Source organism: Eleutherodactylus coqui, chromosome 1 (genome assembly GCF_035609145.1).
Source record: "Eleutherodactylus coqui strain aEleCoq1 chromosome 1, aEleCoq1.hap1, whole genome shotgun sequence".
Taxonomy (NCBI): domain Eukaryota; kingdom Metazoa; phylum Chordata; class Amphibia; order Anura; family Eleutherodactylidae; genus Eleutherodactylus; species Eleutherodactylus coqui.
In genome coordinates this window covers 368,337,962-368,350,891 of record NC_089837.1, presented here as the reverse complement: position 1 = coordinate 368,350,891, position 12,930 = coordinate 368,337,962, and the positions used below count along the sequence as shown (strand labels likewise).

General features: G+C 40.3%; 2 protein-coding genes across 2 annotated transcripts in view; one reads left to right on the top strand and one right to left on the bottom strand.

Moving 5' to 3' along the window:
* The window catches only part of CFAP47 (cilia and flagella associated protein 47), a 508,792-nt gene that overhangs the window by 445,820 nt on the left and 50,042 nt on the right, over positions 1–12,930 (top strand). Inside the window, exons 59-61 of the mRNA XM_066577980.1 lie at positions 3,713–3,872; positions 5,577–5,671; positions 11,093–11,251. Of these exons, the coding sequence (XP_066434077.1) occupies positions 3,713–3,872; positions 5,577–5,671; positions 11,093–11,251 (414 nt within the window). The remainder of the gene's footprint in view (positions 1–3,712; positions 3,873–5,576; positions 5,672–11,092; positions 11,252–12,930) is intronic.
* AMELX (amelogenin X-linked) overlaps positions 1–12,930 on the bottom strand; it is a 677,225-nt gene that overhangs the window by 622,106 nt on the left and 42,189 nt on the right. The window lies entirely within an intron of this gene.

The following is a 12,930-nucleotide window of genomic DNA, read 5'->3' as shown; positions in this document are numbered from 1 at the left end:
GTACATAGCGCTCATTGAGCACTGTGTTCTAGGGAAAGGAGAAGGCAGGAGGGGATAAAAACTCCTCCTGGCTTCTCCTTCAGGTTCTCACAGGTGACAACTCGACCTGCTTCTGATTGATTGCAGAAGCAGGCGCTTTAATCCTCACCGTATTTTTACTGTTGGCTGGGATTAAAGCCCAGGACCAAACACTGTAAATTTAATGGATTAAGGTTAATGCATGCAATAGCAGGCAAATCTCTTTCTTTTTCAGTTGTTCACATTTGCAGCTATATTCCACAGCTGTGTTTTCTTGAACCTTTTGAAATACTCACCCTGCTATTTCTGCTTGCTGCAATATTAAATTCCTTTCTGCCTCAAAAAATGCAAACGCCTCAGCTTTAGGCTGGACTGCACACAGGCGATCCGGATTCCACAAGCGGGAGCCCACAGCAGAATCCCGCTGTGACCCCACCAGCGACCTCGCGTAACTTCTTTTTTCTGTATTGCGGATGACTACAGACGCTTTCTGTTAGTCATGCGCAGTACAGATTTTTAAAAAATATTTGTTTTTCCTGTGCCGTTGGTAGGCGATGATGCAGGTATCCGCCGCCCATCCGCAATGTTAATTGCAGATGGGCTTGTGTTAGACAGCTTCCATTGACTTCAATGGAAGCTGTCCACGCGGATTCCGCAGAAAAATAGAGCTTGCTGCGATTTTAAATCCGCTCGTGGAAATCGCAATCGTTCTCACTCATGTGGGCAGACATGCAAATGTTCTGTTCTTTCAATGTATGCGGATTGACCACGGATTCTACAATTCAAATCCGGTTGTGTGCAGCTGGTCTTATTTTCATCCATGAGGAAAGAAATGTGTCCCTGAAACTTTGTTGTGGCTCAGAATTGATTACACCATATCTCCTGCCTTCCATACCTTGGACTGCATTTTAAACAAGTTATGAACCGTGTTCACACTGGGTGTTCAGCTTGTCTCTATTTATTGAAAGAGTTTGGATAAAGCATTGAAACATTTGGAGATTATATGGTTGTTCTACTTTATTTGTCATTGTCAAACAAATGGATTTTGGGATCCAAGTGTGCAGCTGAACAGGATCCAAGGAATACTTTGGTGGCAAGTTTATTGCTATTTTCTGCAGTGTTTAAATGGAGTGCAAGACAAAAGTGAGGATAGCCACTCCCCCACCAATGCAATGCATATGTGACAAACGAGCGGAGGCAAGCCAAGGTGGGGAAGAACATGGGGAAAACAAGATGGATGTCATGGGTGGCTCTGTTACCTCTCCCAACAATGGCGGCGAAGGGCCTAGTTTAGTCACGTGCAATAGCAAAAAGGGTTTGCTAAGGATAACACTTATAGTAGCCTTATTTGCAGACCGATGGTACACAGTTTACTTCAGCTATTTGTAACGGTTGAACACAATTGTACAGTCCACAGTAATGCTGCTGCAATAATCAGGATAACACAATACAGATTTATCTTAAAATGATCTCTCTCTTTGTATTTCCAGTTACCCAGGAAGTAATCCCCACAGTCCTAGTAATCTGAGGGTAAATTTCCAAACGATTACTTGATAGATTATTGAGTTATTTAGAGATGGGCCATTTTCACTTTCCCTGGCTTTACTTTTAACAGGGGGTTGTGCTGTTGTGTAGATGGGTCCCAGTTTTTTCTCCTCCACACTGCACTTGTTTTAGAAGGGTGGAAGTCTTTGCTTTTCACTCCGGACAACGTTACTCCTCTGCACCTCTGCCGTACACCTTCTGTCACAACCTCCTCTTTCTCCTATTCACTCCGACTACCCCCTCCTTCTCTTCCTGTTCAAACTCCCTCACTTTTCTCCAAACTCCTCCTCACATCCTGCCTCACCCTGCTCACTTTCCTGCTCTTGAATCTCACCCTTCCTCCTCTACCAATCAGAGATCTAATGAAAAGCAGCCAATCAGCAGCAAGCTGTTTGCCAGGCAGATAGACTAACCCTGTGGAGAAAAGGGAAAGACAGGGTCTTTCTCACATACGACACCTTCTATGTCTCCACAGGAGCACATAGCCAGGTGCTTTAGGACTGATGACTGTGTGGCTATCCTGGAGGACCCTCCAGGCCACTACACATAAAAAGAAACAAAAAAGTCAGCATTTACAACAAATAAATTAAGTGTGAAGGCCCTCTGCAGCTGCTATGGGGCCCAGCCCTGTCTTGACCCATGCTCTTTGCTATTAGGTGGTGAAAACCAATGCAGTATTTCTCTCTCCAGAAGAACTATATTATTAGGATTTTCAAGAGGAAACACACACACCCGGACCTATTAGTTTGGATGGCATAACTTGTCACCATAATTGGAGGACCAGTTTGATCTTTGCTATAGGGGCCCCTTCTCTTCCGTGTGCTGCCTACTGCCTACTGTTTTCTTTTGACAGCTCTTATGCAGATCTGTGTGTCTCTATTGTCATAGGTTACAAACAAAGCCTGTGCAGTATGGTCCAGCACTCATACTTCCTCCAACTATCCTCTGCTTCTTGCTAACATTATAAGACAGTTACGATGTATGTTATAAGACAGTCATATATCTGTTAACATGACATTAATAATTTCTACCAGATAGGGGAAGGATCATGCTATATTCCAATGTTTATATTTAATTATAAGAAATAAATTGCAATATACTGTAAGAATAAGGCTACATTCATATCTGCATCAGAGACTCCCTTCAGAGCCTCCGCTGTAGACTCAGTAAAAAATCCTGGATGAAATAATGCAGCAAACTGCTCTGTTTTGTCCAGGAAAATTTTTGCCAGCGTGCCAGAAGCCGAAGGGACTCCATTATAGTCAGTGAGGTCTGTCTGGCACTGCTTGGATTCAGCATATGCTGGTTCTGGTGTTTTTGTTGTTGAGTTCCGGGGAAGGAGCCAAACAGTGGAAATCTGCCAGAGGTGGGGGCGCAAGTGTGCATGTGGCCTAGGAATAGTATTAAACAGTAAAGATTAAATTCTCTGTCACATCTGATCAAACAATTCAGGCATGTCTAAAAATCCAATTGTACCTGAAACAAAGACTCTTTCATTTTCCTTTGTCAGAAATGTTCAGTGTTCTATTTCCTCATAGAACAAGATTAATGAGCTTTAACAATATGTGCTGATATACATTTCGAAAACTGTGTTGATTTCACAGCTTGCCATTCTTACCTTCCTGTTTATAAACATGCGATTGTATCAAACTGTTACTGTGTAGTCATAACACAGGCTGATAACAAAATATCCATATTTATGATGAGAAATTTCATAAGACACTGGAAGAATATAGATTCATAAAAAAGGAAGATCTCTACCATCAGTAGCAACTGAAGAAGTTGTTTATGGTTGATAGGTTTACACTTTTACACAAGCCTTTACATTGGATGCATTGATGTAAGGTAATGTTCACACCAAATGTGCAGTATGTGCCAGGAAATGGTACCAATGGTACCATATGTTAGTGCTGTACAGGTCAGTATTCCTTTTTTCACTTTTTTTAAATATTCTGTAAGGGATTGGATTTCCACTAGTCACAGGCAACCTTATGGATGAATCATTAATTTTCTTTTTCAGAAAACCTTTTTAAATATTCAGCATATTCTCATCATACCGTATATTTCTTGTCTTCTATGTTCCTTTAATCAAAATAATTGCACTTTTCTTAAAATAAATATAACATTGACTTGAGATTCTTGTGTTTAGGCATTTCCTTAGCTGCCAAGGAAAAGCTGGATATCCCAGTCCTTTTTTCCCCAGATAGTATGAAGCTCTACGAAGCTTTGGTAGTTGTTCACATGGTAAAAGCAAATGGACGCAGCTGGGATCATGATAATATTGAAGATTTAAGTACAGAATTGAAAAGGTAAGTTCTGACTGTTTGACACAGAAAGAAAGAAAAGGGAAAAGAACACCAAAAACAGCTGTACTAGTCATTACACAAGTGAAAGGAAATGGAAGCAGATAACATTTCTTATAGGCAGCGAAGGGATGATGTTGTAATCCATTATAATAGAAAATTAGAGGTAAAACATGCTTTACAACTAGCTATGTTACTCCTGGGATTACTTTGATTTGAAATGTTATATTGAAATGGATGAGAAAGCACATCTCAAGCATGAAAATGTAGGCGTAAGCCATAGAGAATGTTGCGTACTCATTAAGTCCCAATTATGCTGACAGCCTTTTTCAAGTACTGTATGCACCAATAATCATACAAAGGTGAAAAATTCCATGTAACTGATGGATATATACATTATCATGTTAACATTCGCTTATGTACTACTGTAACACATTTTAACCACATAGCGCTTCACATTATTGGAATATTTATTTTCTTGGTAGATCATTCATGAGTCTTTTTAATAAATCTCACTTAAGGGCGTGTAGGGCGCCTATTGTGATTTTCAGTACTTTCATTGCTTAAAAAAAGACATAATTCACAATAGTAGTATATAGATCTGGTTTTGTTGTTTTACCAAAAAGAGGAACTCACCAAGTCTAAAGGTTTTAGGGGAAAATAGTCTCCTGAAACAGCATCCAGTGGAGCAGGCAACTATTTTTTTTGTTTTTAATTCAACTTGAATCTATGAGATAAATACTGTATACTAGCATGTAATGAATATACAGAAAGATATTACAATGGGGGTAATTGAAAATTGAAGTCCAAAGTATAGATCTGATTATGACAACTGCCTGCAAAATACCATATTGGGATATTTTAAAGGTGTTGTCCATTTGTAAGCGACTGATGGTCTATTTTTAGGACAGGCCATCAATAGTAGATTCGGGATGGTCCGCCACCCGGGACCTACACTAATAAGCTGTTCACTAGACTGAAGTGCCCATTCACCAATCTGATTTCTGCAGGAAGCAGACAGCTCTATTCTCACTGCAGTTACTGGGCTTGGTATTACAACAATAATTTCCATTTACTTTATTGGGAGTTATGGCTGCAATACCACGCCAGGCAACTATAGTGGGAATGGAGCAGTCTGCTTCCTGCAGACATCAGCTCAGTGCAAAAGCACACCAGCCCAGTGAATAGCTGATTAGCCAGGTTCCTGACTGCAGACTCCTGCTGATCTACTAGTGATATCCTATCCTGCGGATAAGCCATCACTGCTTTACAGTTGGGCATCCCCTTTAAGGTAATGACTGGAACCCTAACCTTTAAAAGCTAGAGCAGATAGCCTTTACAATGAGTATCTCTCAACCTGCAAGACCCAGCATATTCACTGAAATCTGTTGATAGGTTAATAATTTCAGTGGGACTCTATGTAAGGCTGAATGTAAAAATTGCATGAACTAGTAAAAGCACAGTGTCTTGTTAAAAAAATAATTGGTTAAATATGCAAATGTAGAAATTTTTGAATTCTGCTATAAATGTGACACTAAATATTAAAGCTTGACAGTGGTGTTTTCTGTACATACGCATTACTATGTAGTATATGCATTATCAACAGTTTTAGAAATTTAGTAAAGCCATAAGGCCATCACATTTTTATCAGTTATTCGCAAGAATATTATATATGTTCACATATCAAATATATTAACATGTTTTATACAGCATTTCAAAAACAGAGAATGGGGATATTTCGGGTATACGATGGATTTATCCAATTCATGGCATTCCAGAAGCCCAGCCATCCAACTCAGCTCCAGGTACTTTGCATAATATTTACAGACTATGCTGATTGTTTGGATAACTTGAAAGCTCTTTGGGTAACAAAGTAGGAAACCTAGTAAGATCCGTCAACTTTAACTTACAGATGTCTCCACCACCATTCAGTTAACTTGAATTTCATTAAGCTATACAACTTGTCATTATACCAATTCAATAATATCTTGAGCTATTCAGTAAAAGAAAAAAACTATATGTTAACGTATACTTTTTTTTATCTACAAGGCAGCCTTTGTGTGACACATGTGATGAATACCATCCGTCACAGCCATCTAGTAAAAAAATGTATAACATTGTAAGCTACGTGTGACGGCTGACCGATGGATGGAACGCGTTGGTTGTATACATTTTCCTGTTTATGTCACAACACATTGCCGTCATTCCCCTACTTCAACTGTCACCATTGCCATACTGCACGTCGGGCTCTGCCCTCCACTGCACCTTCTGACTTCTGTACTCCCCACTTCCCCCCTTCCCGCAAATCCTCAAGAGAAAGAGCGATAGAGAGACAGAGAGGGAGTCAGCGATAGAGAAAGAGAGAGAGTTGATCGAGAGACAGAGTGAGAGTGCAATATAAACAGAGAGAGCAATAGAGAGAGACAGTGAGAGAAAGAGTGATAGAGACAGTGATAGAGACAACAATAGAGAGACACAGAGAGAGAGAGCAATAGAGAAACAGAGTGAGAGAGTGATAGAGACAGAGAGAGCGATAGAGAGACAGTGAGAGAAAGAGCGATAGAAACATGGCAAGAAAGTGATAGAGAGACATAGAGAGAGCGATAGACAGAAAGAGAAAGATAGTGAGACAGACAGAGAGAGAGCAAAGAGAGACAGATAAAGCGATAGAGACAGACAGAGAGAGAGAGACAGACAGATAGAGAGCAATAGAGAAACAGGCACAAAGAGCGATAGAGAAACAAACAGAGGGAGAGTGATAGAGAAACAGAGAGCAATAGAGAAAGAAAAATAGAGAGACAGAAAAAGAGAACAATAGAGAGACAGAGATAGCGATAGAGAGACAGAGAAACAGACAGAGGGAGCAATAGAGAGACAGGGAAACACAGAGAGCGTAGAGAGACAGAGTGATAGAGAAACAAATAGAGAGACAGAGAGAAACAGACAGAGAAAGAGCGATAGAGAGAGCAATAGTCAGACAGAACAAGAGTGATTGACAGACAGAGAGAGAGAGCAATAGACAGAACAAGAGAGCAATAGAAAAAAAAATGAGAGAGCGCTATAGGGAGACCCAGAGAAAGCAATAGAGACATAGAGAGAGCTATATCGAGATAGAGAGAGAGATTGAGAGACAGACAGAGAGGAACAGACAGAGACAGAAATAGAACGAAAGAGACAGAGCGATACCTAGAGAGAAAAAGAGAGATAGACAGACAACGAAAGAGACAGATAGAGAGGCAGACAAAGAGAGAGACAGAGAGGGACAAACAGAGTGAAAGACAAACACAGAGAAAGAGAGAGTGAGAGATAGACAGTGTGAAAGACAGGCAGAGAGGGAGACAGACAAACAGAGAGAAAGACAGACAAACAGAGAGAGACCTGTGGGCTTTTTTATATTAGATATCTGCTCCAAATACAAAGCGACACTCTAAATAATCACCTAGCCAAGCAGAGTTAGAAGTTCACAACCACCACTTTTTATGTTCGCATAGCGAACATCAGATTAATCTAGTAATAATAATTATTATAATAATAACATCCCGTTGTAGAGACTCGTTTAGTACTATAAACGACCGAGGAAAGAAAATTTCCACTTTGAAGGCGTAGTCTAGAAAATGAATGCTGTCTTCAGTGTGTGAAAAAATCAATCTAGAATGTAGCTAGGATAACTTTATGAGCTCTGGGAGGAGGGTGAAGGGGGCATAGCCACAGACAGGCAAAACCTAGTGCCACACTATTCATTCCTTTCAGCCTGACAAGAACAAACGGTGTCATGTTAGCTCCTGCTCACAGCTTCACTACCTTCCTTTCAGGTCGAATCAACCCATGGGTATTCTTTAGGATGGGCTTTTCACAAGATGGTGGCCATTTTGGTAATTTTCTAGAAAATTTGGACTATGAGTTCTTTTTTGTTTTTCTCTGCATTATCAATGGTTTGAAAATACTAAAGTTTCAAATGCCATTTTCCATCTACTACATAATTATGAGTAGTGATTGATATGTAATTTGGTACATTAAAAACTGGTAAATGGTTGCTTTTTGTGCATTTGTGTGTGGTGCTCAGAAGTATAAAGGGTGAGTGTTTTTAAAGTTCAGTTTTATGAAGCTGAAGTCTTGATTATTTTCTGAGGGAAGCAATATCCTGCTGCTTTCACACTTTGCAATCACCTGTGAGCAATTTAATGATCTGTAAACACAGAAAACTGAACAGAGCTGAAGATTAATGAGTTTCTTCAGAAGAGATATTTCTTTAGAAATGATAAAAAAAGTTTATTACTAGAGAAGAGGACAGTATAAAGTTTAGCCATTCTTACTGTATCTAGCTAAATGTTATTCTCTATCATCATTATAAGGCTCTGTTCACACGTGCATTAGTTATTTCCCTAAGGCTCCAGTTGTTTCTTGATGGTCAGAACAGTGTTGCATGCCGCATTATTATATCCAGCAAAAAATGATTCCAGGCGGAAACCTAACTGATCCATTTTAGGTCTATGGAGAAAAAAAATGATTTGTTTAATGGATCATAATTAAAGATGAGCGAGCACCAAAATGCTCTGGTGCTCGTTATTCGAGTAGAGCTTTTCATAATATTCGAGAGCTCTATTCGAGTAACGAACCCCATTGAAATCAATGGGAGACCCAAGCATTTTTGCAATTCACCCGCCGGGTGTCGAGCTCTCTCTCTCTCTCTCTCTCTCTCTCTCTCTCTCTCAGCCACATACTGCTGTGGACGTGCGCATGCTGGCACGCCACAACAGCAAGTGGTAATGCAGGGAGGGGTCGAACGCGGCGTGGTACTCGCTCGAGTAACGAGCACCATTGAGTATGCTAATACTCGGATGAGCATGTTAGCTCAAGTCTAATCATAATTGATCACAAGGAATCATAACAAATGTATCATATGTCTTGGCACCTGTAAAAATGGAAATCATGATGCTAGTGTGAAAATATACAAATCCCAGCTTGCATAGCAGAAGAGACATCAAAAAGGGTAATTTCCGTTAAATAAGAAAAGAAATCAAAACTTGACTATTTATAAATTTGGCAGTAGCTTTTGCAAATTTATGACTAATGTAAAACATCTGTTCACAATTCTAGAAGAACCATAAGGGACCTTTCACACAGAGCAGAAATGTCCACAGCATATAGCGCAGATATGGATTTTGTCAATGAGTGCGGATTTTGTCATTTTTAACTGCAGAATGCATTCTGCTGTACGTCCAGTTCCCACCATGGTGTCCTTCATTTTATATAAGGTCAAAAAAAAAAGAGAGTAGCAAGGATGTATTTAAAAACCTGAGCACACCAATATCAATGTAGGCAAAGGAGATTACTATAGCAAACTTTATTAAACACATATGAATATTTAGACACACAGGGTCTTGAGAAAGCCTGTTAATTGAGAGTGGGCAATACGCATGTGGATTGATCCCTCTCCCCCTTTTTGACTTTTTGTACCTTACTAGGGAAGCTGTCCCTGCGTATCCGCTCTAACAATAGAGTATGCTGCGTTTTATTTTCAGCACGTAGCAGCCGCAAATAAAATCCAGTGGTGTGCGTGGAGAGAGGAATCTCCACACACATCAACGGACACATTGAGCAGCAGATCACCCACGCCTGCTGACAAGAGCGAAATCTGCTGCTCAATTTGCCCCGTGTGCATGAGGCCTGCATGTATAGTTCTCAATTAGCATTCTGTTTGCTCTCCTCTATAAGGGACCTTTCACACAGAACAGATTATTCCACAACACATTGTCATAGAATACGCCCTGCTACGAAATATTCAATTTTGCATCAAAATCGCAGTTACAAGTGTCAATTTTGATGTGAAATTGAGGGACAGCAAATTCTGCAATGCTGTTGCAGAATATTCCATCCCGTGTGAAAGGTCCCTTTGTCTACTAGCAACACGGTTTAGGCTACAGCTGCTGTATAAAGATTACATTATTCCCTTCATTTCCAAATTAGTTACAAATGATGTAACTTTCCTTATGTACTCACCAAATGAACAAAATATGGACTTCAGGATCCTGGCAATGCCATGTATTGGTCGAGATATTTCTGATGGTGGCCTTGGTGGTAGCATATAAGAATGTTGTACCCTGTCTGGGCTCCAACCTCCAGGTCTCAACTGTCTCACAAAGTTGCTTTTAGAATTATATGATAGAGCGAATGTTCTGTAAACATAGAAGGAGAGATCTAATAACACTAATGCACCATACGAGCACTAGTAAACCAATCTCCTTGTAGTGTGGTGTGTGCCACGTTAATTCATATTAATAGCAGTCTCTCCCCAGAGCAATCAGTACAGGTACACACCCTGTAGATGATCTGGTATAGGCTAAAACCTGCTGTAACATCTGTCCGGACCAGGTTTTGCTCAGTCAAATGTAAAGGTACCGGCCCAAATTATCTTTGTAAACAGCAAATTTAGGCGGTAATGTCTCCGTGTACACACATCGGCCAACAGGGCACTAAGTGGGAAATTGCTTACCTGTCGGAGTCGCTTGGATTTTAGCAGAACTAAAAACCAAGCAAGTGTTGGGCCGTGTAAACAGGAGCCGCTCAATCTTTGACAGACAGCTGTTTACTGTGGATGGAGGAAAGTGGGCTGGGACAAAAGCGGTAGTTGGGCAGTAGTGCATGGGTCTGACATTTGTCCCGTGTTAAGTGGCCTAAAGGACTGTATTAGTAAATGAATCATGGTTAGCGCAACTCTAAAGTCTCAAACACTTTTTCAGGCACATTTGTATGTTTTGGAAAAAAGGGATACAGCGGCTTTATAAATTTTCCCATAAATCTATATAGCAGATTTTTCAGTGCCATTACTGCAGGAAACTAGTGTTATTACACATGATAAATATTGTCTTTTTTGTTTCTTACTGTTTCCAACAGCAAATAATTGTCCCCATCTATAAAGAGCAATTGTACTTTATGTCAACTTAATATTTGCATGAATTTGATCATTTAATAAGGATAATAGTTACTAGTTTGATCCAATTTAATGACTATTTCTGTTTAATACATAGCTAAATGGTTTTATATGTAAACCCGTGCTTATCCCGATTACACATTTTTATTACAATGCCATTTTTATTAGGCACATTCTAAGCAGGGGATGCCATCTGTTGAACTAATAACATAGCTACTAATTATGTTTTTTTTGTGATTGTCTTCTTATACAATTATTTTTCCTACTATAGTTATGTTTATTGACCATTTTGCAGCTGTTGTGTGTTGCCAAGCAAGAAGTCGCACTGAAGAGAGAGTAGAAGTATTGCTGAGCGGTACTGTTCCGGGTCAGACTGCTATGCAAGCATCGAGTCGAGATAAAAAACTCATGGCAAGGACGTCACATGCACAAGAGGAAGTTCAAGTCAGCAATGGTTAGTTCGTAAGATATACATTTGTTAGACAGTGTCAGTTGATTTTTGAACACAAGAAATCAAAATAATAGATTTTATATTCTCAAGGTCTGATGGCTTATGCAACTGTATACATCTGTGATATCTCTTTAAATTTAGGACTTTTGTAAAACATTCAGCATAAAGCACACATATGCACAATATGACTCAACTGTAATGGATTTACAGCAGATTTATGATAAGAAAGACATCTGAATGACTAAAGATGCATTTATTGTAAATGTGTTGTATGAAAAAAATATGATTGCTTTATTCCAGATTTGTACGTGTATTGTGTCTGGTTTTGCATCTCAACCCCATTTACTTAAAAGGAGTGGTCTGAGTTGTAGCTTCTAGGTAAAACTCTTGCATGCACTAAAATTAAAAGTTCCCCCAGCCTGTTTACAGGAAGTCATAGGCACTGCAGCCAATGACAGAGCTCAGCTCTCGATCAGTGATCTCTGTTAATGGCTGTTGTGCCTGTGACGTCCGTAAACCAGGCGGGATTAAAGCCGGTGAACAAACACAAGCGCTGAGGACAAAGTACCAGTGTGGGACACGTTGAAAGTGGGGAGAAGTGAGTATATGTGTGTTTATTACTTTACTGCATGCAGGAGGATATTTATCCAAAAATTACAATGAATGGCTGTGATTGGTTGATCGAGTCCTGGCTCTGATTGGCTGAGGCTGTGCTTTTGAACCAATCAGAGAAATCTTTTGCTGGAGGCGGGGTATTCAAGCTCCGTTACCAACAAGAGATGATCTGTCGGTGCTGACAAGTGCATAGGAAGCCTGCAGAAGCGCTGGAGGCCAGTGAGAGGGACCTGAATGGCGCCTGCTAGTCATGAACAAAATGCTACATGGGTGTTTCGAACATTATTCAACCACAAGATGTTAGATAGTTAGCGCCACAATGTATCCCCATGTTAGCATTTAGAATGCATACCAATCTCTCTAAGACATATCCATATCAAGTTAATGCTCATCTCAAGAGTATAGGGAATTCATAAGGTAGTAACATCAGTGGGAGGGCAATCTCTTTGGCCACTTAGCAAAATACATGGTAATGTGTAAGGATAGCTAAAAAGGGACACAGTGGTGCTACCTGTCAGGGCTCAAACCCGGGACTTCCTGCACTCCATTTGGCAGCTCTCTCGAGTAAGCCATCCAGGACTTGGATAGTTCCTCTGCTGAACACCTATCCATGCTCCTGTGTTTCCCTTACTGGCCCCACCCTCTGTTTCTTCTGTTCTAGCTCCGCCCAGTTCCCAATCAAGCAAACTATAAACGCATGGCCCTGCCTCTGCCCCAGTGTGAGATTATTGTGCTTGCTGCCTTTAGTCTTGCTCTTGCTACTACTGCTCCTCTTGATACAATTGTTGAGACATACCGATACTGACCTTTAGCTTCTCTTCTAACAATGATATCCACCTTCTCCATCAGTACTGTGAACCAAGACATACTGATACCTCTGGCTTCCCTTCTGACAATGATACCTGCCTCCTCCATTTGTATTATGAACCTGAGACCACCTATTGCCGACTCCTGGCTCTTCCCTAACTACTTTCTGGACCTGCATGGTTGCTACACCCGTGCCTCCAAACCTAGTGCCGGAAACGCTACACTACCAGTAAGAAAAGCCTAGATTCATACAAACCCAA